Source organism: Athene noctua, chromosome 11, assembly GCF_965140245.1.
Source record: "Athene noctua chromosome 11, bAthNoc1.hap1.1, whole genome shotgun sequence".
NCBI classification, from domain to species: Eukaryota; Metazoa; Chordata; class Aves; order Strigiformes; family Strigidae; genus Athene; species Athene noctua.
In genome coordinates this window covers 23,941,921-23,969,132 of record NC_134047.1, presented here as the reverse complement: position 1 = coordinate 23,969,132, position 27,212 = coordinate 23,941,921, and the positions used below count along the sequence as shown (strand labels likewise).

The following is a 27,212-nucleotide window of genomic DNA, read 5'->3' as shown; positions in this document are numbered from 1 at the left end:
AGGGAAGCTCAACGCAGCCTGGGCACCTTGAGAAAGCAGAGGAGTTAACATCTAGGCTCGAGCCAATATGCTGTTTCAGCTTAAAGATTTTGGAGTCACTTTCTGTACCTAGAAAGCGTGTGAGATGCTGGAAGCCCAAGTGGTGACGTTCGTTCCTGCAGTACGTGTTGAGGGTGATAGTTTCGTGAGGACGTGCTGCGTCAGCCAGCAAGAAGGAAACAGGGTTTGGGACCTGATGGAGTCCAGAGTTCTTCACTAAACTCAGGTATGCTGCTGTCCAAGCTGAGTCTTAAATATTAAAAGCAATTAACTTGCTGGGAGATGTACAAGCCTAATTGTGTGGCAGCCGTGACGAGGAATCATTCCAGGTCACAGGGTTCACAGTGTAATGATTAACCTCTCCTGATCCATACACAACCTCCGTTTGCCTCCCGTCTTCTTCACCAGCCCTTCCAGTTGTGATCTGGATTGTTCCAAAAGAAACCCTGCTTCATTACTCTTAATATTTATAAACCCGTGATGAAGTGCTGTTGATTTGTTCCATCCGTAGAGCTGCTTTGATGTGTGTTTGTCCTTCCCTGGTACCTCTCGTCTGGTTTGGATAAGGCGGTGGGATGACCACTGGAAGATTTTGAGATGCTGAGGATATTGAGGAGGCTTGAGAAGGAATTCTCTGGTCAGAATCTCACCTCGGTTGTGTTTTCGGGTACTTGCACTGATTCCACTGATGGGGTGGATTTCAGAGTTGTCCTGATGGATCCTCAGTGCGTAGCCTAGGGTGTGTGTTCCAGCAGGCTTTGCTGAAACTTGAACTAAACTTCGAAGCTTTTTTTACAGCTGCATGTTAAGCAGGGACCAACGTTATTAGAAGTGACTGGTGATGCCGTATGAATTCCACTTCTGAAAACCAGGGCTTTTCATAACGCCTCGGGTCAAATACTGAAGTTCAGGAATCTCAGATAGTTTCTTCTATTACAAAACACGGCCAGGACTAATGAGAGGGGAACAGATGTTCCAGCCGGGCAGGAATGCGATTGCATCTGAGCTATGTGTGCATCTGAACTATGGATGCCATGCACCAAGCGTTGTAAATGCTGAACTCAACTAGTAGCTGCTGATTTCTTTCCCACAGCATGAGAGGCTCTATTGTCTGTCTTACTGAAGTATTTGCAGCTGAGCTTTGATTTCTGTGAATAAACTGGCTCTCTGGCCACATCCACAGAGTATTTTGCAGGCAGATGCAAGTTTGCTTAGCACATGCTCCAAGCCCATCTGGTCACAGATCGGCTCTAGCACAAAAGTTGAGGAGCTGGTGCTGAGCTGGAGCACGTGCACCTTTGCGGAGGGCCAGGTATAGGAGTCCAGGCTCAGGGTCCTGCTGCAGCGACTGCGGGGTGTCTGCCTTCTGCAGATCTTGGGCTGAATAAGTGTGTTTTTCTGTCTGCGGGGGCCGGGGCGGGACTGAATAGCCGAACCCAGAGCAGCTGCGCGAGCGGTGGGAATTATGAAGTTGTCTTCAGTTGTGGCCTGTCTGGGCACTCATCAAAAATCCACTTGGTTATAGCAGACCAGATACATTAGCCATAAGAAAAGTGCTGTTGCATGAAGCTGAAGAACACCACCACTGGGAAACTCTTTGGGGAAAAAGTTGTGAATGAGGCACGGCAGTTGCATGTTTTCATTAGGGCTTTTGTGGGCTGTGATGTATAGCAACATTGTTGGATTCGTAACTGATCTCGTTAATACGAGCAGGATTTGGTGAAGTCCATTAATCTGTTTGAAATGCTGTGAACGGGTAAACTCAAGAGTTGGCTGAGCCGGGCAACACTTCACCGTGTCAGGACTGCTGCAGGGACTTGACTTTGGCTTCCCAGAGAGTGGAGGGCGCTCTCGTGGGCTTCCTCCAGACCCCCTTTTCAGATTCATACAAATATAAGCACATGTATGCGCACATGATCTATCCTTGGATGGAGATCCCATGCTATCCCCTGTAATTAAACCATCCTTTTACAGACAGCTGTTCAACACGAGAGAGACTTTTCAATCCAATTAGGCAGAATTACATAGGAGAGGAAGAAAACCATGTAGAGTTCTGCAGGGATGAGGTAGTCGAAGAGATTTCCTCCCACCTGCCCTCGATTCCTTATGGATAGCTGTGGTGGGGCAGAGTGCATTTAAAACATTCAGCAAACGATTTAAGAGAGCCTTTGGTTAAAACCTTGCTGCAGCACCACTTGGGAATCATTTCTACTGGAATTCATGACATATGTTAGTTGTTTATCTTAGTGGGATATGACTTAAAATGTCAGAGTGTTTTGTGTTAAGCAACAACCGAATAAAACAAACAAAATAAAAACACAGCTGTAATACTACGCTTTAAATTGTTGAATTCAAATATGTGGTATTGATAAAGTAAGCAATAGGGTGCAGTGGTGTATAGAAAATAAGCCTTGTGAGTCCGGCCAGCAAGCCAAAAAAAGCCTTGAGATACTTGAATTAGAAATAGTAATGTTGTTTGTCAGCTCTGCTGTAAAGATCCAGCATTTGGAATCCAACCTAAATGCCTGAAGGAAAACAAAAGGCACATCATATTCTTCTTCCATAGCCAGTGAGAGTGCGGAAAATGAAATATGATGGCCACAGGTTCTGGTGTGAACCCCAGGAACTTGGCTGGGACTGATTATGTGGGAGCGGAGTTAAGAAGGGTGGAGATTTATGTTTGATTGGTTTTTTGTGTTTTTGAGAAGGCAGTGCAAAATTATTTTGCCAGCAACAGTGGCTCTGTAGTTAATTGGGAGCAGGATTTTGTCTTTGTTCATGAACACATTTGCACTGTGGTGTGCTTGCACCTACTCAGTGGAGACTGGATATTTTTTTTAAAAGCTTTCATGGGATCGGTGGGCTGTCCTGGTACCTGGATACCGATCCCAGAGCGGATCTGGATGGGGCTGAGGAGACAAATCAACTTTCTTGTTCTTTATGTCATACAAAGCGATGGAAATTCCTGTTGCAGTAAGGATACCTCTGCCTTACTCAAGAAAGCAGTGAGTAGTGATTTTCAGCAGAGCTCTGGCAGTTGGAGAAGCAGAGCTGAGGTTGTGGAGTAATGCAGAGTGGAGGGGACCCCGGGAGGTGACGGGATCCAGCCCTCTCAAGACCCCAAAGAGGGACCAACACCATGACAGAGGTGACAACGGCAGAGGTGACAGACTTCTAAAGGACAGTTGCTGTTCCAGCCTGGTTCCTCTACAACCCTGCACCTTGTTGTTCCTCATGCCAAAAAGCCCTTAGGAGATACACAGGGCTGCTGGGTCTCTACATGCTCCAGCACGGGACCCTTCAAACAGCAGCTGATGTTCTGTGAGTCTCACCATCCTTTTTAAGGTGGAAAAAAACTGGCAAATGCATGAGAGCAATTACTTTCATCCTGCTCCTTCCTCCTCTCCAGCTAGGGCGGAGGGTGGTCACTCAACAAGGCGCCTTTACCTGGACCAGTGGTACGGGTCGTTGACTGATGGTCTCTTAGGTCTGTCTCTTTTGCTCTCACTTCATTTCTGATCACCTTCAACTGCAGTAACTGAAGATTTTTTTCCCTTTAGTGTGGTTAAAGATCGGTGTAAAGTACATCACAACCTACTGCCGCTGTTGATCAGTATCTCTGTATCTTTAACTGTCCTCCCACTCCTTATGAGCTTGACCAAGTTACTCCCTGTTGTGAAGAATCCTGGTTTATAATTGTCAAATCAGGCAAAAAATCTCTCTGAATACTGGCAGGAGAAAAAAAAAACAAACTTTGGCAACAACAACAACAGAAAAACCCCTGTTACATGATGAGATCTTACATGGTCTGAAGCTGTCTGAGGAAGAGAGATTGTGGCTCTCTGGAATCTAGTGTCACTCCAAGGACTCGAAAGATGGGGCGTGGATGAGCTGTGACTTCTCTCCGTTTGTTTTCAGACCAATAATCTTGAACTGGGGTCTGGTGTATGGGATCAGAGGAACAGAGAGGGAGCAGGCTACTGATCCATGGAGCTCCTGGAGCAGCATCGGATCATCTGGATGACACATGGATGTAGGCTTGTCCTTTGACGGAGTGCTCAGAAGAGAAGAGCAGTGAGGCAGCAGAAGGCCATCTCATACCTAACTCACCACAAGACAAATGATTCTCAGCCTTTGGTGTTGATGCACAGGCTCTTCTCAGACACTTGGCCAAGCAGCATAGTGTCCCAGAAGTGTTGGGGGGAGACCTCAGTGCAGGATATTTCCTCTGGAGACATGTGAAAAGTCTGTAATAGAGATGAGGAATAGCCTTAAAAAGTGGATGTACCCAAGGGAGTCCCTCAAAAGAGTTGCAGAGTGAGCTGCAAGCTCCTCTTGATCTCTCGGGCTGGAGGAGACCGGCTTTGAGCGTTAGGCAGTTTAATTCAGCACAGGGGTGGGGTATCAGGAGAAGCGTCAGCTATAAATTGGCTCCAAACCAGCCTTGGGGACTTAGCAGCCTATAACTCCAGAATACGACAGGGCTACCACCCAGTACAGACTCCTGAAATTTAGGGCTTGGTGTTTCTACTGTGCACAGAGTTGAAGTGCAGCAAAGGCAGAGCCGCAGGCCGGGGTGGCCTCCGGGCACGGCTCCAGATGACTGTTGGTCTTGCCGTGGAAGGAAGATGCCATTTGCTGAAGGACAAGGAGGGAACACTGCTTTATGGGCTGCTGTCGTGGAGCATCTCAATTTAAGATGTAACCAGAAAAAGGCAATTAAGGGTGACTGTGTTCGCACATGAATTTTAAAGGGTTTAAAACAAATGGAAACAAAAGCAGAGAGAGAAGCAACAATGGTGGTTGAAGAAAAACCGAATGGCCTCGGGCTCTGCCCTACGTACTAATATATCGAGCAGCACTGTTTCATCCTTCCCCCACTCTGTACAATGAGTCCTTCATTCTGCTATGTAATATATTCACCGTATTTTGATTTATTGAAATTAGTACTAGCCTTGTACCAAGGACATCACATCCCTAGCTTGGATTCAGCCATGCTGCCTGTAATTGCAGGCAGTGTCTTTCCTCCACACTTAGCAGAAGACCTCCCTTCCTCATCCTACCCCCCCAAAAAAACCCCACTTGGGCAATGCCAAACAGAACTTTTGAGTAGCACACGATCTGTTTTACTTCTGGGATAGTTTTTCCTAGATCTTTTTATCATATTTTCTAAATATTCTGGACTAATAATACCGGAGCTGCTCTTCAAGATCTGTTGCCTTTTTCTCTGCAATTGGTGAAGAAGCACTTTATTTTTCAGGGAAGGGGAAAAAAAAAAAAAATCATCTTGTTTCAGTATTTGTATCACTGACTGGTGTTTCAGTAGGGTCCAAGAAGCTTTCATCTGGATAGACCAAATTTCCTGAAAACGTTGAAAACATATTGGTTCCAAACCTCCCCCCAAACCACATGTTCTAGATTAAGCATGTGTTTGGGAGCTAACATCCCTCTTTCCCCAACTCCGCCATAGTCTGGCATTAATAACACAACACTTAAGAATATTTGAAAGGCCTTACATATCTCATACCTATGTCAATGAAGTAAATATCATTACACCAGTTCTGGAAATGAAACAACTGAGTTTTGGTGGTTTGACTAAAGTGGAGGGTTTTGATCTTGTTCATTGGGACAACTTACATCAAAAAAAAAGGCAGTAGATTCTTCATTGCTTGAAATCTTGAGTAAGACTTAAGCTTTTCTTTCCACCCCCCTCCACCTTTAGTATCGATCAAATAGAGATGGAGGGGTTGATGGGAGGCTTAATGCGTAGAACTTCTTTAATATTTGCTCATCATAAAGGTTCCTTCTGCTCTTGACGCCTGTGAAAGTTGACAGAACTGGTTAATTCCCAGGCACGGGTCAGGAACGGTAACATTCTCATAGCTGCTTTGCCCTACTTTAGGAAGCCCCAAGTGGCAGAGAACTTCCTTCCTGGAGAGGTGGAAACTCTCACAGCTGGAGGGCACTTGGTGGTCAGAGCTTTCTGTGAGAGATGGCAACACCCTGCATTGTTGGGTTGAACAGTTGGCAGCACTTGAGTCCAGGGACACTCATCCTCTCTACTACAGAGCCTGGTTGTCGTGCTCGGCTTCTGTTTCTTCTCCATTAGTAATGGTATCCCAACTAATCTCCAGAAACTCATTTCAAATTCTGTAAGCCATCAATTCTCCAGAAGTTACTGGTGGATTTGGGCAGTATTCAGAGCTTTGTCTGAGATTTAGCAAGTGGTCTCTTTGTTGAACCAGATGGTTAGCAGGGTTTGGAAAAATACTTTACACAAATTTCCATAGCTGTTGAGAACAGTGATCATTAAACCTAATATTCTTCTTCCAACTACAGCCAGAAGCTCATACTTCAAAGAAAAAGCTGCTTGTTTTGGTTTTTTTTAGTGCGCAAAGACAATATTGTTTTGAAAATGTCCATGTTAGGTAAGTCACATAGAGCTCCCCCGCTTCTGTGTTCATTTTCAGAATTAGACGTTCATCTTGAAAGTTAGTTATGGACTTAACGACTGCAGGTCACCTTATGCTTATTAGTTATGGACTTGACTGCAGGTCACCTTATGCTTATTAGTTATGGACTTAACGACTGCAGGTCACCTTACGCTTATTTTACGAATGAGTGAGAAGTGACGTGGTGTTTGTGGAAAAGAATCACTGAAATTTTGTCTGTGACTCTGTTGGTAACCTGGGATGAGGTTAACTTCTCAGTACCTCCATCTTCTCATCTCCTGGAGGCAGAGCAGTGATGGGAATATGGAGATGGCTCGGGTGCATTAATCTGGTTTTCCATATTCCCCAAACTAGAGTCGTGCTTAGGTACAAAGATTGATGATACACCACAGTAACTCAGGAAAGTAGAGGAGGGATGCCTTGGTCATCCTAGGGGCGATCAGGGAATGCTGAAAACGGGTTGGCACAGCCCGTAGAGGACACGGTGGCTGCTGCAGCCGAAACTGGTTGAACACCTTGAAAACATCAGTAGGTGTCTTTGTTCTGAATTGAATGTGGATGCTGCTAGAAGATGGTAGTGGCACTCGCTGACTTTGCTCTGCTCTTGGCAGCTGAGAGTTTGAGGAAGTTCAGCAGCCTTCCTAGGTACTCGCCCTTTGTTTGACTGATTTCTATAATGGTCAACCTTTTATAGGCTTTATATAAAATAAGCGTAATTACAAAGATCTGTTCCCATCAATAAAAGCAGTTTGAACTGTTTTGCAGGAATTTAAACTATTTCTTGTTAATCCACACACACAACTAATAAGTGAATGCAGGGGTTTTTTAATATACTATTTATATCAGCATATGTCCTAAAGAAGTTTTTGATATTTTTGTATTTATAGTAAATCATAGCAGTGTGTAGCGTGCAGAAAGAAAAATAAGGGGGGGGGGGGGGGGGGAGTAAACTCTATTAATCTTTATAAGAGAAAACATGTCATATGTAATATCCTCGAGTTGCATCACCATCTGGGTTGGGTTTTTTTTTGAGGCCCTTGGAAACGATCCAGCAGATGCTAGGGCTGCAGGAGCTGGGGGCTGGAACCTGCTCCCTGAAGCACGGTTAGATGTCTTCTGCTGCTTGCTGGGCCACAGCTGCGGTTTTACACAACAAAAACTCATCTACTGCAAGTATTTTCTTCAGCTGAAGTGAGAAGCTTGCATCTGAACCGCCTCATTGCTGAAACTCGTGGCCGAAGTGCTTCTGCTAGAAGAAGTGACTTGGCATGGCTCGGAGCCTTCCCCTCGCAGATGCCCAGCTCTGCGGGAGGGCTTCTGAGGGGGCTCCTTTGTTGGGGTTGGGGTATTTTCTTATCATATAGAGCTGTCTTTTCCTGCTTGTGCCTTTCCCTCAAAGTTTACCACTCTTTCTGGTTTTCTATTCCCTCCTTTTCTGTTATTGTTCCCTTTTATTTTCCCGACAGATGTGGAAAATAAGCTTTTGGAGAAGTCTAGGTCTCAAGTGCTGTTCAAAGCCAGGGTCTTCAAAAGCCCAGCGTGCAGCGTGGCTGCTCTAAGACCTTTGCTGGGGAAATCCCGGCCTGTGATGAAGAACTCAGCTGGCAGATGATAGAGCTGGCCTGAGTTATTACAGCAGGAGTCAGTGGGCTTTTCCTACAGGAAATCCAATGAAAGAGATTATAAATTTTAGAAGTAGATCAGGTAGCTAGCTTAAATGTTTCAAGTCGGGCTAGCAGCTCGCTTCATAGCTTAGTAGCTGTGTCTTTAGCAGTTAGACAAAAAATAACCTCACCACTTTCCAAAGGGACAGATGAACTTTGGAGATCTTTAAGCCATGACCTGTGACACCCGAGGGCTTGCTCTGAGCCAGACACCCCCTCCAAACCTGCGCTCCTCCTCCTGGAGGTTAGAAAAAGCCTCCTCATTCCCAGCTTTTAACGGTCTTGGGGATCAATTCGCACACGTGAGGACGTGCCAGTGCTGTTCTTTAAGCCCTGACAGGTCTTATCCCTCCATACCTACCACCATAGCCTTTCCCAGTGGGGCTCTCAGCCCTTTCCCAGTGTTGACGGCCAACCAGGTGAGCTCCGCTCGACTACTTCTTGACCTTCCCAGGAGCCCTTCTGTGAAATGATTCTCGTTTAAATTCATCTTTCTTTATGTAGATGATCAGGGTTAACTGCATTACTCCCAGGATTTTCACCCCCACCTACTGAGCAGCATCAGTATTGCCCCACGTCTGCCAGATGTATTTCCACAGATCCGTTTTAGGATTGTATTTCTGCCTTTCCTGGCTATGCGACAGCAACTCAGCGCGTGCAGACGTTGGCCTCCGCAGCTCCATTTGAGGAGCTCCACCAATCCAGCAGAAAAGTTAATTATTCCCCATGTATATATAATTTATAGGGCTATGCATTTTGTATGACTGAATCTCATTCCATGCCTATTATCCTTCAAAGCCATCCAGCCTGTCCTCTCTGATATCCCAGTCCTCTTCTGTATTAGCAGTTCTTGTCAACTTCCCTTCCTCTGCAGAGCGAAGCTAAAATGAGGGGTGGAATAGAGCTGACAGCTCTTTCAAGGACGGATTAGAGCATAAGCATAAATTTAATTTCAGATGAAAGACAGGAAATGTCGAATGGGATGGACTTCCCTAGGTCTGGGGTCTGGTTTGACCTCAAACACGAGCAGACAGCATGCAGAAAGGAGGTGGGAGATAGATGGGATTAGTAGGAAGAAGCACAAAAGCTGAGCACAAGCACATGTGGAGAATAGCCGTGCTTGGGTGGCTGTCGTGTTTAATACCAGCAGCCCAGACCACGAGCTTGATCTCTGGGTCGTTCAAAACAGATACTTAAAGGAATTAATGAGGAATGGAGGTGATGCCAGAAAAGTGCAGAAAAGCAAACTAGAGGTTATTTTTATAAAAAAGGGAAAACAGGTGCTGGGGAACAGCTGACCCTGGTCGGGACGCTCTCGGATCCCACCAGGAGTTCAATAAATCCTCAAATGTGCTGCTGGGAAACCCCGGAAAGCAGAGACGAGAGTGGTAGCAGACAATATTGATCAGTGGAAAATTGAGTCAAACGAATTTTTATCTACGAGAAGCTGGCAGGTCCTCGTGGATTCCGGAGCAGCAGTAGGGATCCTGTGACGTGGGTTTTTATAAGGCTTTTGATACTGTAGAGGAACGTAGCGCATACGCCTGTAGTCTGGAGTGGAAAAAAGTGTCTTCTCCTGGACCTTCCTTGGAATTAAGTCATCTCATGGTCTCCATGAAACGACACTAAATAAACGTGGGTAGTGTGAAGGGCTCTGAGACCAGGAGCCTCTCCCCGGGAGGAGCGGGATGGCGAGGTGGGATTAACGGCGTAGGAGAAAACCCTAGGAAAGACTTACCCTTGCCTAACTTGTAGGTATTCTATTTAACCCGCTCCATCAATTAACAGGTAACTAGTGGGTCACGTGCGTTCAACCACTGCAGCCTTTAACCAGCTTTATTATTTAAATATCGGGGGGTGGCCTCAGAAAAGCATGGCAGAAAGGATCTTTTTTTTTTTTTTTCCTCGCCTGCACATTGGGACAACATATAGCAAGTAAAGTTTTCAAGCCTTGTGCCTCAGCACCTTTCGTCCTGAGGGGAATATAGATGTGATATTCCAGTGGCACTCTGCTTCTCAAACTCAGTAAGAGGCTTTGTTACCAATTTAGACTAAATTGGGAAAGAGACGATGAGTTTACCATTTTGAGCAAAAACGAGGAAAATTCTGTCTTCTGGTGTATCGGATGAACCTTATGGCTCCCTGCTACAATTAAATTATCCACCCCCTCCTATTGGGAGATGAACAGATGCAAACCCCAGAGACCCAGAAGCTCCCAGGGCTAATAATGCTGTGTTTTTTTCATGTCAGAAGTATTTTTGTGTTTGTCGAAAGATTCACTTGCACAGCCGTAACATCTCTCTCTGCCGTGCCTGGAACAGATGCGTGTGTTGTAATATAGACTGTGAACATTGACATCGCATGTGGTTCTCATTCCTCCCATTCATCTTTGAAGCTAATTGGTTCCATCCATTTCAAATGTGTTTGGCTCGCCGCAGCTATTTGTACTTTCACTCTGGTTATAGCGCTAATGGTGTGATATATATAACATGAAATAAACTCTCGTGACTCCGAGGTCTGAAGAGACACATACGTAGCACTTGCATTTTGCTTGCTGTGTTAGGTTTTGGTTGTGGTGTTTTTTTGTTTGGTTTTTTTTTTTGTTCAATTATGTCCCCCAGACAATTTTTTTCCTCTTCACTGGAAATGTTACGAACTAGCTGGTGCTTAAGATGAGGGCCGGTGTGATCGCGGCTCATTCTGCCTCATGGGAGCTCAGAAAATGCAAAAAGAGGAGCCTGTTGGTGTTTGCCAAACGTAAAAGGTTTTGCAGTTCATCTGCTGGTGGTGGACCTGCTGGTTGGCTTTGGTGCTGCTCCCTGGTGAGATACCGGGACTGACATTGTTAGAAACCCATGTGTTGGCCTATCCACGTGGTTTAATACTGTGCATATAGGGATTAGTAAAAAACCCAGTAAATTAGTAGAATTTATAAATCAGATAATACCATCATTTTCCTGTGACTCAACAGCATAATGTAGGCAAAATAAGATTCCTGTTGAAAAGGCATCAGTAAGGCTATAGGGTATTTCTCTGGTCCTTCTCCCATCTCTCCTCTAACTAGCCCTGGGAATATGGCACTTTGGGACTAATTGGTAATTTGTCTTTCTCTACCAACGCCGACCCTAAGCAACCTCGTTACCTTCCGTCCATTATACACATATCCCAGTTAAAAGTCATTTCAGTTTTTGACGTGTGCTTAGACCCTCAATTTTAGAGGGATTTCACTGATGAACAGCGAGGGAATATTTGGGGATTTTTGCAGTTCTTTCCCATCCATGACTAATTTTTGAGGAAGCAATGGAACATGTTTCACACTTCAGCTTTTGCTCAAAAAGTCATGTAGTTCCTCAGCTTCACTATAAATATTTTCACTTCAGGCTCGGGAGGCTTGTATTCCCATTGTTTAAGTAAGCTGTTCATACTAATTCTTTGCTTTTGTTTTTTTTTTTTTTTTAGTATTTTATTTTTTTTTAAAACAACTTGACTGGCAAGTATTTGGGTTACTGTTGTCAGCTGAGAGCGAAGTCATGCGAACTTCCTTCTACCCTGTCCTCATTGGGAAGTGTGACGGCTTTAAGTGTTAATCTTGGTGTTTTCAGGCTAACAGAGAGAATTCATGTATGGCTGCACAGACCACGAATGCATCCGTTGTCCACTTGAAAAATAATCTGCTGTGTAGGGACCATATTTTTAAATGGTTTCTATTGAGTCTCAGGATTTTTGCTGTCTGAAGGTTCGACGTGCTGTACTTCTGTCAGCGACTGTGGTGGATACGGATGGCAAAACTCTGAGTAGTGTTGAGCAGAGCTGGGACTAAGCTGGTACCTGAGAGTAAAGCTCTGGCTCAAGGTTGAAGAGCACCTGTCACCTGAGCTTTGCCACTGGCCACAAGCAGGTGGTTTAACACATCTTTGCAGGAAGGGGAAGAGGTGCCCACCAAAACTCACACACTCGTGTTATACCAGCCATGGGTTGCTAGTTTGGGAGAGGGTAAATCAGGTCTGGGTCTGGTAACATCGTTATGCCTTCTCAGCAGTTGTTTGTAGAAAACAGAAGGGTACATCTTTGGTTTACCAGTTTCATTGCCAGTTTTGTTCCAGCTCTGGAGAGACACCCTCTGGGTTGGTGGGTGTTGATAGAAAAGGGGATTTTCTAAGTCGAGATGATCGCTGAATTTCATTTGTTTTCTTCTTTTCCTTTGTAGGTCCAAGTTCAGTCAAAAACAAGAAAAAGGGTAAGCTTGAGTTTTAATTTCATTTTCCTTTCTGTGCCTGCGGTACCCAGCTATGAATTTTCTTTAGCCAACATGAAGGAGAAAGCAAGGAGAGGTTCCCTCTCCGGGAAGGGCAGGGATGAGCGTGGTGCATGGGCCCACAACACGGACCACGAGCTGCTCTCACACCTTTGCCACGGCAGGACCGTGTGACCCAGCGGCAGTGGGGAGCACCGGCGCTCGTTAAAGCCTGCCTGAAAAGCTAAAGGAAGTTAATTACATTGTGTAGAAGTCGTTCTGAAGATGACAGAATTAAATAGTTGAGTGAAGCTGAGTCACGTACCAGCTATCGGGAGCCGCTTGCTCTTTGCCAGGCTGACGCAGTTTTCGCTTTCATCCCTGTCCTGCCATGGGTCTACTGCAGGTTGGGGTCTCCTTCAGACCCACCAAGGTCAACGCTGATACACTCTGCATCTCATATGTGGTTGTGTATTAACTGCAGAAGTACTGTTTTATGGGTCCGTTCTGAGTGTGGGTCAGCCCCCAGGTATTTTGTCTGGCTTGTTTATGTTCCACGAGCTGTTTGAAATGGATAATTGGGTATTTTTTCAATTGCATATCGCTGAGTTGTGGTGACTTGGGTTAGTCAGGAGGCCGCCCTGTGTTTCCATGGGGTGCCTGATGCCGTCCCTGTTTTTTGTAGGACTCTCGAGTGCTGCTCATGGTCATGCACTTACTTGCTCCCAGGAACTTGAGCGAGGCCAAGAACCTGAGGTGCTTCATGCTGCAGTCTTGAATTCAGGCCAACGCAGTCAGATGACTCGTTTTTCCTCCTTGTAACCATCAGAATACTTCCGTGCACGATTTAAAAACTGCGGTGCACGCTGGCAACGGGTTGTGGGTTGTGAGAAGTGCAGGAACTGCGAGCAGCTCGAGGTCGTGCTGCTTCTGAAGCCCAGGGAGCTCCATCGATCGAGGGGCTCGTGCCGACGTCGATGTGCAGCACGTGCTCGTGGCCAGGCCCGTGCAGCAAAGCACTGACACGTGCAACGGCAGCTCTCTGCTTACTACCTCTTGCACTTAACGTGTATTGAATTAACAGGGAAGTTACCTGTTTGACACTTTGCTGTGTCCCCTCAGAGACCTCCCGGTGCGTGCGGGTCCGTGGCTTGGGCTCCAGCCCACCGTGGCAACCTGCATCAGGAAGAGCAGCTGAGCTTTGTGTGTCTTTGCTACTTTAACAGCACAGCAAATCGCTTTTAATCCTCGGATACAAACTCAACAGTTACGGCTCAGAGGTTGAGACAGGCCACAGTTAGAAACTTAGTTTATATTTACCCTCAAAAGCAGCATAAAATTTTATGTTTGAGAAGCTTGTCCTAACAAAACTCTGAAACCCTAAACCCGTGTTAAATCAGCTGAACTAATAACAAATGATGACTGTGGTATTCGTAGCAATTCTGGAGTAGCTGGGGAATCTCATAGGGCTATATTATATACAGCTGTAACGCTGTATAAAATAGTTTAATTTTATGGTATTGTCACATTTAATTTTTTTTTAGAATTAGAGCTTATTGTTTGGCAAACAGTGATTAAGGAAAACTTAGTGTTCTGCCTGCTTTGAGTTTCGGAGCCTGCCTAGTGCATGTGGGTAAAGACGGAGCCTTGGCACTCTGGGACTTGGGTGCTGGAGAGCTGCTCATGGCGGGGCTGGGCTCCCCTCGGTTAGAAGATGAATCGAGAGCTTTAGACTTAACGAATGCCTATTTTTTGCCTCATGACTTTAGTAAGCAAGGTGCCATTAATGCAGAAAAGTAGTTGAAATTACTTGAATGAGTGCACAGAAAATGTGTCCCTGTGCGGCATCAGAATTATGTGCAGTTGTTTTACTGCTATAAACTAGCAGCTCATCTAGTAGCAGACCAGATTTCTGAGACAGATTAGTTAAACCAGCTGTAATGTGCATCCCTCTTGGGAAGGAAAGCAAGGAGTGACAGCAGCAGGATTCCTGACTTACTGCATGTGATCCTTCGTTCAGGTGGCCTCGATCGGAGGGGATGTGAAGGAAATGAATGTAGTAGGTGTGCTTTAGGGGAAACAGGTAAGGGGTTTGATTCAAGGTGATAATTTCCCAGTCGTGTCGTTATCCCGAGGAGGAGGAGGATTGCTGGGTTGGAGGAAGGCTGGCTCGTTGCTAGCTCAGATTTGACCACACAGCTGCTAATCTGGGCAGAAATGCTGCGGGTGGTTTGTCCCCCTAAGCCTTTGCCCCCGTTTTTGTAGGACACCGGTGTTATTTAATCACCCGTGTTTACTTGAACTTAATTTTCTGCACGTTGAAGTTAAACCGCACATTTGTCCTGCGCTGATTTCCATGTTTGTGTCTAGTGGCCATCTAGAGATTTCTGCTTCTGTGCTAACTAAAATAGATGGGTTTTTCCTTATAGTTTTGTTCCCTGACAAAGACAGATGAATATTTAATGGAGAAACAAGTACATAAATGTCCTCAGAAACCATTCCCCATAACCATTATTTCATATCCTAACTGCTGCTGTCATCTAAAGAAACGTTTAATTCTGTCCTACAGCAGAGTTTGTTTCGGCAATTGAAGCAATTTTGCTAAGTTAATAAAGCTCCTTGGCATAAAAGCTGTTGTAAAGTTTCATTTTAAAAGCTATCTCGGAAAAACATGAATTGTATCAGGGATCTGGGGAATCGGGAGAGCACAGATCAGGCTTTCCCTGGAGACCTTCTTTCGAGTCCACTGTGTTTATGCCTGATAAGGGTCTTTACTTGCATGGTTGCGCTGTTTCTCTTCCTGGGACCGTTTGTTGGGGTGTGTTTGAGGATTGTGGCAATTCCTCAGTGCTTTCATCCTCCGGAGTGGGTTAGTGCCTGCCTTACCCCTCCATCCAGAGCCCGAAATGCACACGTAATTCTTTGGGGGCATTATAGCATCTAAGTCTTTGGTGGATGTTAAGTGCATCCTCGTCGTGTGGTAGAAAGGTGCGAAGCAGCGGGGATGTGGGGCTGTATGTGGGGATGCAGGGCTGTGGGGATGCCTCCTGCATGGCCCTGGGCGCTCAGCAGCTGCCGGAGAGGAGCTGAAGCTCAGCTCTGAACTGCCCTCTGGAGGCACCTCACTCCCTCAGACGGGAGATCAAGCCACGGGGATTATCTGCTAATGCATGCGTACGCAGCAGGTAGAAAAGATTGCAGCTGTTTTCCATCAAAAAAATGGAAAAATTGAAAAACTGCAGAGCAGTTCACCTCTGCTTTTAATACTCCAGCTTTCGCCATGTTGCAGTGCAGCTGGTCAAAGGGAGGATCCCACCCTGCTGTCGGGGTACGACCCGCTGCCTTTGGGGGCTGCGGGACCCCCCAGCTCCGGGCCCAGAGCAGCGTGGCCAGGCCAGGGCTGCGGCCAGAGCTCTGGGGCAGAGACCATCTGAGCCTCCATCTCTTGGGAGACCTCAAAGAGTCCATGTGCCTCATTTAAATGTAATAACATATGCTGGGAGGAGTCTGCAAGGCAACGACCTGCCCCTACCATGCCGGTAGCATTGTCCTCATGGTGCCGTGGGACCCCCACCCCGACCGGCTGGGTGCTCCTCCTTGTCCCAGCCCTCCAGCCAGCAATGAGCCACCCCCAACCTTCTGCTTCCCTTGTTCCCAGGGCTTCCCCGTAGGTAAAAGACCACCCCATGCTCCATGTGTGGAGAAGCTAACGTTTGACCTTCTGTTTTTCAGGTAAGAAGGCTGGTCCTCCAGGACCCAACGGTCCCCAAGGGCCACCAGGTCCTCCTGGGCCCCAGGGTCCGCCCGGCATTCCCGGCATCCCGGGGATTCCCGGCACAACCGTCATGGGACCGCCTGGGCCCCCCGGCCCGCCGGGCCCTCAGGGACCACCTGGACTGCAGGGCCCCTCAGGTAACGGGGTTTGTCCCCTTCTCTGCTCAGGGCCTTTCCGAGGGGACGCAGGAGGTGCCACACGGCACCGCCGCACTACAGAGAAATGAATAAGCGCCAGGTTTCCACCTGAGGCCAGCGTAGGGCCCAACTACCGATGGCGCAGCACCTCTGTGTGGGGCTCGGGCGTTCCTGGGCTCGGCCTTGCACCCGCAGTGGGACGAGAGGAGCAGCCAAGACCCGCAGAGCCTCAGTTGCTTCGGGGCGTCTCACCGGGGTCTGCCGGTGACCGATGGCCGAGTGCGCAAACCGGCTGCGGGGCAGCTCTTCCCGCCCTGTTTGTGCTAATTCCCCTTAAGCTGAGGCAAGGCCTAGCTTAGCATCGGGGCCGGGGAAGGCTGACACTGAGCGCGGCCGCTGAGCCAGCCCAGGAACTGCATGAGCCGCCGCAGCTTGCCCTCCCAGATGAAAATAGGGTTTTTCTCCTGCAGTTCTTGGTTTCGTTTTCCTTTGTTTCTTTGTATCCGCACTATATTGTTTCTCCACGGAGTCCTGTGCCAGTTATTTTGTTAAAATCCCGGCTTTTAATAACTCTTTAAAATGCGGATTAATGGAAGTCACATAAGTGTTGTTTGGTTTACATATATACAGTCTAGTATTAAAAAAAATACTTCTTCAGAGAAATCAGGGCTATTACCCCACAGCTCGCATGGCTCTCAAAGGAAAACTTGGTTGTCTTCTCAGTTTATATCTCAGAAACTGCCAAAGCAGAGGCCAGGAGCAGCATGAGGTCCTTAGCACTCCAGAGTGCTGCCCACAAGCATCTCCTCTTTAATAGAGATTTGGCTCTCGGAGAAAAGAGATTTCAGCATGTAGCTTGAATGCAGTGAATGACCTGAGTTACTGCAGAGTGAAACTTGTAATCTTTGCAGCCAAGAGGCTTTATTGCCGCTACCGGTCAGGAAAGGGGTTGTGCAATTTGTCCTTCTAGTGGAAACTGGTTGAATAACGTTGGGGGAGTTTTGATGTTAGACAGAAACCTAGGAATAAAGTAGGGAAAAGTAGGAGGAATCTTTTTCTTGTTTATGTACTTTTTAACATTAAGCTGCACCCCATACCACTGATACTGTCCTCCTTCTGGTAAAAATGGGGTTTTTTATGGTTATTACGGGGTAAGAGAAGTTTTCTTTATAGGAGTGTTTCCTGCAGCTCTTTCACGCTTCCTCTTCAATGATGTGAAATTACATTTTGCAGGTGCCACAGACAAGGCCGGCTCCAGAGATATCCAGGTTGGTTGATCTTCTTTGAAGGGAAAAAACAGCTTCGGCTGGATTTTTGTAAACGTTACCAGCTATATTTGCTAATGCTGTGTTTGATGTGTCTGAAAAAAACAGCCCCCCTTCCTGCGTGTGCTGAATCACAGCCACACAGAGTGACTGCCTGAGCTCACCCTTTTTATTGTTCAAAAAAAAAAAAAAAAGCCACATTAATCCGGCTTAGGCTTCTCACCCCTTCTCCAGTACCTAAACACGTTGTTGTCGGCTGCTCTGATCTTTTTTCATTGATGAACAGCATCAATGATTTCAGGGCACCGCCGTGCCTCTGTACTGGTCAGCAGTGCTGCGGAGGTGTGTCGAGTGGCTGGGAAACGACGCAGTGTTCCCCATTGACTTTAAATCCCTCTGATCTCGTTTGCAGCCAGCTGTGGTCCACCTTCAAGGCCAAGGCTCCGCAATCCAAGTGAAGAATGGTAAGGATCTCACGATATTGACAGTTGTTGAAAAGAGCCCATCCTGCACCCGTAGCCCCATATCTGGGTTGGAGTCCCTCCTGTAACACGGGGCCCTGGTTATCCCTGCTGTTGGCCTCCCCCCTGAGATAGACTCATTCCCCTCCTTAGGGGGGTCTTCTGCTGAGTCCCCATTTCTCCTGTTTCTCTCCCAGGTTATCTCTATCCTGTGCCTCCCAGTAATTCTGTCCCGCTGAATCTCCCTTCTCCTTGACCTCCAGATCCGTGTTGTGCCTCCTCCAACCTGCTGTCGTATCACCCGTTTTCCTCAGCTCCTCAATGGCCAAACCTTCTTTCCCACTCTATTCTATTTTACACCCTCGGGGTCTCCTTTTCCTGTCTCAGCCCCGTGGTTTTTCTCCAGTAATTTATGACAGGGGAAGGCAGGGCTGTAGTGTGAGGACACCAAGGTGCACAGCCCCTGGCTCCTCCTGTCTCACGCTGCGAGCGTGCCCCCACGCAGCCTCCCTGGTCCCTCATGCCTCTCTACCCTCACCAACAGCCTTCAGGCCTTTAACCTCCGAGTCCTCCCAAGCCATTTCACGTCCGCAGGCAGCTTCCTCGCTCTCCTCCTTCCTCCCCGGATCCTTATCCAATTTCTGCTCGAGTTCCTGCTCTTCTTGCCAACAGCTGGGTCTCATTCATTAGCTGCTGCCTCCCTGCTCGCAATGTCTGGCTGTGCTGCAGAGGAGCTGGCTGATTGTCCCCTGCCTAAATCACCACGAGCAGGTCCCCGGGGAGGGTGGGGGGCAGCCCCGGAGCACCTACCCCCATCCCAGACCTGGGGGGCTGCAGCTCCCAAGGGTTGGTGCTGCAGGAACCCGTGGCCACCAACTCCTGCCCCGTCCATGGGATGATGAGGCTGGCCACTGCTTCTGTTGAAAGGCAATTTCTCTCTTCATTGGGAGCTGAAGTTTCTCCTGGTTAGGGAAGCTGGCTTGCAGCGGGGTGGGGGGAAGCTCCCCAAAACAAAAAAGGAAACCGGCCATTCCTTAGAACAATACGAGGGGAAAGATGCTGGTTTGCTTACGTTCAGAAAGTAATTATCCCTTTATTAATGGGAAGCCTGTATGTTTACAGAGCGTACACTACTCTCTAAGAGTGGGAATTGCCCTGTGAGTGTCCTTCCCTGCTGCTCGGGAACAATCTGACGCTGCGAGCCATTAATGCTGTCCAGCTGCCAGCCAGCACAAAACAGCCTGGCTGGTTTGCGACGGGGGGGCAGGGAGCTGAAAAGCAGATGAAAACCAGGAGGAGAAGAGTTGTATTTGATAAAACAAGGCACCTCCGGAGAGCAGCTCTGTTCTGGGCTCACAGCGGAGCGTGTCCTCCGGACCTGCTTGTTGGCCCGGCCGGGGGACAGGGGCTGTCTCATGTTGTCAGTCCTTCCACTGGCTCCAATGCCGGGGGGCTGGGTGGTGGATCTATAAATCCCTGACCACATTGAGGACCCCGGTTAGGGATTAATGTGGTGTGACGTGATGCAATTTCGTACTTTGTTGTTATTTTGGCTTTATAAAAACCTAGGAAATGTGATGATGAAGCATTTGTTAAAATAACGCTAGTTACAAAGTCAAGAATGTTGAAGTAAAGGAATACCAGAATTAAAATCGGTTGTGTAACCCTCAGCTGGCCTCCGTGCACAGACATGTCCTGAGAGACGGTGTAGTCCTGCAGTTGCACGTGGTTTTTTTCCATAATAATGTTGTCCCTTTTGCTGCAAGGACTAGTTTTCTCCTAAGGATGATCCCAAGTCTTAAAGTGAGGGTGAAGGCCCTATCATGACACATCTGCTGAGGACATCCACCAGCCCAGCAGCACTCAGAGGGGGGCAGACAGATTGGCCACGTGTAGCCCCACTCCTGTGAGGACAGGGATCACCGTTGTCATCCTCGCCTTGCGGTGGTCCTCCAGGACGTGCCTGGTGATACCTTCAGCACACCGTCTGCTGAAGGTCCCCTGCCTTCAGTGTGGACACCGGATAGAGGGGTATAGGAAGGGGAATAAATGACATGGGAAGTAGAAGTTTAGTGGTCTCGAGGCTGGGTGATGTCAGCTGAGGATCTTTCTTGGAGAGGTGGATCCTGGTCCTGCCTGTGCTGTGGAGCTTCTTCCATGACACCAGGGAAGTGACCAGTAACCAAGTTTTTAGAAGGGCCATGAACAGGTGCTCTTCAGGAGGCACCTGAAGAAGTGCTGTTATAATTGCAGCTGCAATAAGTCATTTGGGATCTGTGGCTGAACGTAAAAAAAAAAAAAAAAAAAGAGTGAAAAATCAGCCCCTGGCCTCTCAGGTGAATTAAGAAAACTTAGCAAATACCTCGCAGTGATCTGCATGTGCTGGAGTGTCTTTGCTCTGGAGTGGGGATGACACTGGGAACATGTTTTCAGGTCTGTAAAATGCTCAGGTATGATAATAAGCTCAACTTAGTGCCAGGAGGAGGCAAGTTAGTCTGTACCCAGCACCGGGGATGAACGCAGTGGAGTACAGAAGGCCGTACACTGCTGTTCAAGGGTGAGGGGAGCTCCTCTTGACGAGGACAAGCAGAGACGTGAATCAGTTGTGCTGTGCACTGAACGACACGGGTGTCCACAGCAAGTGATGGAGTAATTAGAGCTGTAGAGAGGCGCCCAAACTTAACGCCCCATAGTCTTTAATTCTGGGAATTTCTTACCGAGTAACTTGACTTTTCAACTGGAGTCTGTGCCAGCCGTTGTGTATGAAACCTTGCAATGTCACTGTATTTCTGTGCTCCTGCGCTTTTCATTCTGACGGGTACTGAGTGACTGCCGTTTTCTCATACTGAGATCTTTCAGGTGGAGTCCTCAATGACTGGTCTCGCATCACTATGAACCCCAAGGTGTTTAAGCTGCATGCCCGCAGTGGGGAGCTGGAGGTACTGGTGGACGGCACATACTTCATCTATAGTCAGGTAGAAGTGAGTACGGTCCTAGGCCTAACTCCTATTCTTGTGTTCCAATGGAAGCCTTGCATGAACCACGAGAGGGCTCCAGACAACTAGCAAATGCCAAGAACTTGTATGTACTTTTAACCGCTTCGTGCTCTAGGAGATGTGTGTCGGAGGAAGACGTTAGCCTTTCGAAGTGCGAGGTCACACGTTTCGCCGTGACACCAGCTGCCAGAGATTAGTTACCGAAACACGTGCGCAGGAGCCCAGCCCGATCCCACATGCCACCGAGGCCTCTTTTTAATCCTTCATCTTGTCTGTGCAGTCAATCACCAGCCCATCTAAACCTCCTTGCAGAACAAGGGGTCCCAGCAGGATGCTAGGCTCTCTCTCTCTGCTTTAAGATGTAAAACCAAACCGTTCCAAAGCTGCCTCACTCTTTGTAAGTGTAGGCCTGCCCAAACTCCAGCCCAGGTAACTCCCTTTTGCCTCCACATTCTTCGTGTAGCTCCAGACCGACACGATGCGCCAGCAGCCGCGTTGTGCAGCGAGATGGCTCAGCTGCTGCGTTAGTTGGTACCGATGGCCGACATACGGACCTGCTTCTGTAAAAAGGGCTAAACAAAGGCATAAATTACTGCGTTACGCTTTAGTAGACAGCTAATTAAGGCATCATTTCCTCAGACGGACTGTCACTTAACGCACTGCTCCAAGGGTCTTGCAAATCTCTGACCAGAGTTGCTGAAGCTCTCCCCCTCCAGAGCAGGGTGTCCACCCACCTGCGGGCTGAAAAACTGCCCAGGTTTTGGAACAGATTTTAGCAAGATGAGGGTTTCTGTGTGACAACCACAATTAAGCAACTTCCACCTCACTCCAGGCTTCTAATATTACCTCCCAGTCATGATTTGCCTCTGTTCAGTTGCAGCCCCACTGGGACTGTACCGAGTCGGATAAAGTCGGCTGTGGGTGTCAGGTTAGGTGCTCCTCCGTGGAACTGGTTACGTGTCTGGTCTGGATGGAGACAGGAAAAGTAAATCCACGTGAGCCAAAGTATAATTGTTTCCCAAGTGCCTAATGCTAATCGCTGGCCACAGGGTCGTGCCTCTGGAACCTTTGTCATTTGTAGCCCATCAAGGGAAAAAAAAGGGACTTGGTCTTGTGTGGCTTCTGCGGTCGCAGGGTGTAGACTAAGAAGAATTAGCAGATGCACCCAGATTGGCTGGTTTTCGTCTATCAGGAAGAAGCAGCTCCCTGGGACTGACTTCTCTTTGGACAGGCCTTTCTCCTGCATCTCGTGGTTCTTCAGAATCAGTGTGTGGGAGATGGTTAAGCAACGAGAAGTGGAGTCACGGGGACTTAGGTGCTAGAACCAAGAGTTCAGTGGGTACAAACACAATAAGGTCATTCGCTTCCGAGCGGTGGAGGTTGGGAGAGTGTCTTCCCTGTAATAGCTGATGCCTTTGAAAGCAGCTCAAGTCCAATTACAAAGAAGGCAGCTCCCAGTACATCTTAGGGCATTTTTGATGTCAGCACTAAAGGAGGCTCATGGGACCCAGAAAGCAGGACTGGCCAGGTAAGTGAAAGAGGACTTCAGTTAAAATATTTGTTTGTCTGTTGGATAAAAAGCTGTTGTAGCGGATAGGGCTGTCTACACATTTTTGTAAGTCGGCCTGTGCAGGTTTGTAACTTTTTTCCTGTAATAAGCAGGGTCTAAAGTGAGGATTTGTAGCTCAGCCGTAGGTACGTGGATTCACAGATGCTTGCATGCCTGTGTTAGTATGAAGTGGAATACAGAGTTTCCTCGTGTTTGGTTGGCTTGGGGTTCCTTCTGCCTCGAAGAAGTCAACCTCCCATGAGTACAGGTGTCCCGGGGCCAAGGAAGGGATCGTTAGAGCAGGGAGCGTGTACGTACACACTGCAAGGAATGCGGACTTGTTCCAGTCGCACAAATACACCCCCTAACACCTTTCTTCTTCCTGCTTCACATCAGGTATACTACATAAACTTCACAGATTTTGCCAGCTATGAGGTGGTGGTGGATGAAAAGCCCTTTCTGCAATGCACTCGGAGTATTGAGACCGGCAAGACCAACTTCAATACCTGCTACACAGCTGGGGTCTGCCTCCTCAAAGCCAGGCAGAAGATTGCTGTGAAAATGGTCCATGCTGACATCTCCATCAACATGAGCAAGCACACAACTTTCTTTGGGGCCATACGCCTAGGAGATGCACCAGCATCCTAGATGAACTTGGCGTGTCCAAGGAGACTCACAGAACTGCACAGTGCTGCTGTTCATAAGCGTATCAGTATTTCAGGGGGTTCTGTAATCCGGCCATAAAGAAAACTGATCCAGAGCTATTTATTCCTATATGTGAATGCAGGAAGCACAATTGTCTTCTGTGACTTGTGTGGAGACTTGGATCAAAAAAGCTAGTTGAAAAAGCGTTGTGAGGAAGAAAGGCTGTTGTGTCTGCCTTGTCTCAGTATTTCAAGTATTACTGCACTGATATTCTGCTCTGTGATCTTCACACGAGGCTTGTTGAGAGTGGTGTGGGTCTCTGCTTTTATGTTGCACTAGCAAGAGCATCCCAGGTGGTAGCGGGAGGAGACAGACTAATGTCCAAATCGTCCTATCCAGGCACTCCTGCTTCTGCACGCTAACAAAAGCAAGAAAAAAGGGGGTTTCTGGTTTTCAGCCTTCCCAGTTCGACCTGGGAACGGCCACGGGGCGCGGAGGGAGGTGAATAAGACGAGGTCGGTGGTGTTTACATTCATCCTCAGGAGTGCGAGCAAAGAAGGCGAAGCGCCTCTGCCTGGAGCTTGGAAGCAGGCTGCAAAAGCAGTAAGTGCGAGAGGAAGATGAATACTTCGTTAGAGCAGGCTTAGCGGATAGGAAACTGCCTCCCCATTCCAGAAGAAACACAAAGTCCCAAAGAAAAGGCCGATTACCGGTTCCAGCGCCTCTGCTACTTTCAGCTCCTGCCATTACCCCAGAGGTATACCTTGCCCTAACAGGGGCTGCCTTAAAGTACTGCTGCTGTTACAGCAATTTGTGTTTTGTTGGGGTTTTTTGTTGGGTTTTGGGGTTTGGGTTTTTTTTGGTTGGGGGTTTGGGGTTGGTTTTTTTTTTGGTCTTTTTAATTAATATTTTGCAAACCAGAACACACATTTCTACAGGCTTCACTGAGCCGCGTAGAGCAGACACAACTACTTGTGAAAACACTCTGAAGAAGATTGTCATGTTTAAGAATAAAATTATTCAAACAGGAATTTTTTTTTTTTTTTTTCTGTTTTAATAGCAACTGCCCTGCTTTTAGATGTGGTTTTCATCCTTCCTCCCCCCACCCCTTTCCTTTTGGCACCCTTCTACCTAAAATGCTCTAATAAGTGGTGATGGAGTCTCTAGCAAAAAAAAATTTGTATTTAAAAAGTCTGGTCCAGCATGAAGTCACCACTTTTTCTTTTCTCTGAGCCCTGCTGAGTCTAGTCATAACTCGATTTCTGGTGACTAATAGAAGAGCTGGGACACTATTGTTTCTTTTGGCTTCTTGAGCAACTCTCTCCCGTTACCTCCCCTCAACTGGGGAGACCTAAAGCTATAAGATGTGCTCGAGCTGAGGAAGAGGCTGAAGCGCTAATTGCTCTTTTGTGTCATGCCTTGGCTTGTGCTTGGTTGTGTTGGTTTGTTGGTTTCGGGTTTTTTTTTTTTAACCGGATTTCTTTTCAGCGCGTGTTTTTTCTTTAAAAAAGAGGGGAGTGAGGTTTCAGCCCATGTAGCGAATGGGACAAGTCCCGAACCGCCGTCTTGGTGATGCCCTCCATGTCCAGGCAGAGATGGCTCAGCCGTGGTCACCTGCAGGGCCGTGGGAGCAGATGTGGCTCAGCACCGTGCTGTAGCGACTGATCTGACCGCAGGAGGGTCCGCCCTGGCCGAAGCATTCTTGGCTCCGTCGCTTTTCCCCATCCATAGCCAGTGATCTCACTTGCCAAGTATTGCAGTTATTGGGAGATAAATATTTCTTGGGGGCACCCAGCTTTGGCTACGGCCTCGCTATTCACAGGAGGCGTGCAGTTTGTAAAACAACTGCATGAAAAATTGCCTGCTATTTCTTTTTCAATATGCTTTCCTCCTTTCTAGCCTTAACATGTTGGAGTAGCAAGAGCCTTAGGGACACTTAACTCGTCTTTGTGGTTTATTTCCTTTAGAATGGATTAAGAAGGACATGTTCTTCTGACAAGAATGAATCAGGACAACTGTGTACAGTGAGAACATTAAGCAAATCATTAACAGAATTGCTTTAGGATACAGCCTGAACAGCAAGACTTAGGGGCAAGCGTAAATAACGCAGTGACTTGGGAAAGCGCAGTGGATGGACTTTGCATTCCTTGTCCCCCACTGGCAGGTTCTGTGATCTGCTCCTGACTCCGGCAGCGGGCAGGAGGAGGCAGAGGGGTAATCCCTCCTCTCTGTAAGAGCCCCCCACATCGCTGTCACCCTCCCTCGCTGGCATGTGCCTGGGGTGCGGAAAGAGAGCAGGAGGGGGCCGTTCCTGCCCCCTCATCATGAGCCATGGAAGGTGTTAACGGGCTCTTTCTGATGCTCAAGTTACACCAAAGCGTGACCTGGGTGTAGCCGTGTTGGAGACGTAGTTGGAGTTGGACACGGAGTTGGAGAGCAGAGAACACCTGACTGCAGGTGGCCTTGGTGCTGGGAGACGGGTTCATCCCTGGGATGAGCGGGATCACCGGTCCCGTAGCAGCCGTGGGGAGTTTTTATATATTTGAAACCCTTTGGCCTCTCTAGTAACAAGTTCTCACTGGTGAAGTAGTCCAGTGCAGGTTACCTAGGCTGCAGTATAGCAGCTTCTGTGCTGCCTCTCTCGATAGTGTCCTACCGACTTCAGTGCTTCTTTCCCTTAACTGGAGACGAAAGGGCCTGGAAGCAGCTGAGAGGAGCACGAGGAGGATGCGTATGGGAGGTCTGAACAAACTCCAGCAGGAACAGGGCCTTGCTCCAGTCTTTCCCTCTGATGTCTTTGAATTTTGATGCGTCTCGGTTCCTAGTCTCGTGGAGAAGTGCTTCGCTTATAGGCAAAGGTCTGTGTATCCACACAGTGGACACAAAACCAGTCACCACTGGCTCCCCGTGTGCCAGCCTTCCTCCCCGGCGGTGCGGGCTGCCTCCTCTTACCGACGTGCCTTGGCTCGGCTGCCCGACTGTCGGCTGAACTCCAGCTGCAGAAGGGTCGCGAGCAGCTGCTCGGTGTATAACGCATCGTCTGAAACCCTTCTCCCTCCCAGGCTCCTCTCCACAGAGACAGTTCCTAGGGAGGCCAGCTCAGCTGTTGTGTTCAGGGCCCCCTTTGAAGGAAGGATTCCCTTCGGTAAAGGCTTTAGGTCGTGGCTCCCTACCCAAAACTCCCTGCTCTTGCTTCCCTCCAGTGCCTTTCTCACCCAGGTAAGCGGTTGTGGTCTCCGTGCCACCCACTGTCCCCGTCTGGGGCTTGGCATCATCCTTCTGCTGAACGGGCGACGTTGGGTGCTTAGAAAAAGGCACCCGGGCTGCGCTGGGGGGAGATGAGCGAAGTGCACGAGCTCATTTTAGTTCATGTTTCTTCCCCTCTCCCCAGTAAGAGGTGGAGCGCGGGGAATCCTTCCCTCCTGTTCCCATCCTGGCCCCGGGCTGTCGGGGCGCAAGTTTTGGGGGGAAGGGACAACTGCAGCTACCCGCTTACAAGCCTGACCCCCCCACACCCCGTGTTCTTCCCCCCCAGGCTGGGAGGAAGCCTCTGAGACTCCCCAGCAAAAGCGTAATGGGAGAAGAGCTGTGGGAAGAGAGACGGGACTCCTCCCGTTACCTGTTAGAGCTGCACAGTGATGTACTGATGCTGTTTTGTGCTTCAACATCTTTATTCAAGACACTATCTGTATATAAAATATACATAATGTATATAAATTAGGATGTAAGTTTATGTAAATTGTCAATATTTTCTTTGCAAATAAAGCTTTTTCCTGATCTTGGTGTTCTCAGTGGGACGTCCTTCCCCAGCCAAAGCAGGAGTTGCTGTGGGAAGTCTGAACAGCTACAGCAAAGGGTTTCGACTGTGCTCGTGCGGTGGGAGGCGAAGTTCCTCCGTCCTTGGGGAGTATTTGGCTGTGGCTGCCGATGCCAGAGGCACCGGTCCCCTCGTCGGGCTTGGAGCTGCTCAGCATTTGCCTTCAAACTCTGCAGCC

General features: G+C 48.0%; 1 protein-coding gene across 4 annotated transcripts in view; it reads left to right on the top strand.

Annotated features, from left to right (window-relative positions):
* Nucleotides 1-26,987, top strand: part of EDA (ectodysplasin A) — an 83,687-nt gene extending 56,700 nt beyond the window's left edge. Inside the window, exons 3-8 of one of the 4 annotated variants that reach the window (XM_074915210.1) lie at nucleotides 12,363-12,392; nucleotides 16,122-16,301; nucleotides 17,535-17,569; nucleotides 17,979-18,030; nucleotides 20,887-21,002; nucleotides 22,969-26,987. In XM_074915210.1, the coding sequence (XP_074771311.1) occupies nucleotides 12,363-12,392; nucleotides 16,122-16,301; nucleotides 17,535-17,569; nucleotides 17,979-18,030; nucleotides 20,887-21,002; nucleotides 22,969-23,220 (665 nt within the window). In that variant the 3' untranslated portion in view covers nucleotides 23,221-26,987. Of the gene's footprint in view, nucleotides 1-12,362; nucleotides 12,393-16,121; nucleotides 16,302-17,534; nucleotides 17,570-17,978; nucleotides 18,031-20,877; nucleotides 21,009-22,968 lie in introns of all 4 variants that reach the window. The other 3 variants (XM_074915209.1, XM_074915208.1, XM_074915207.1) reach the window with 3 other exon arrangements.
* Nucleotides 26,988-27,212: the final 225 nt, after the last annotated feature.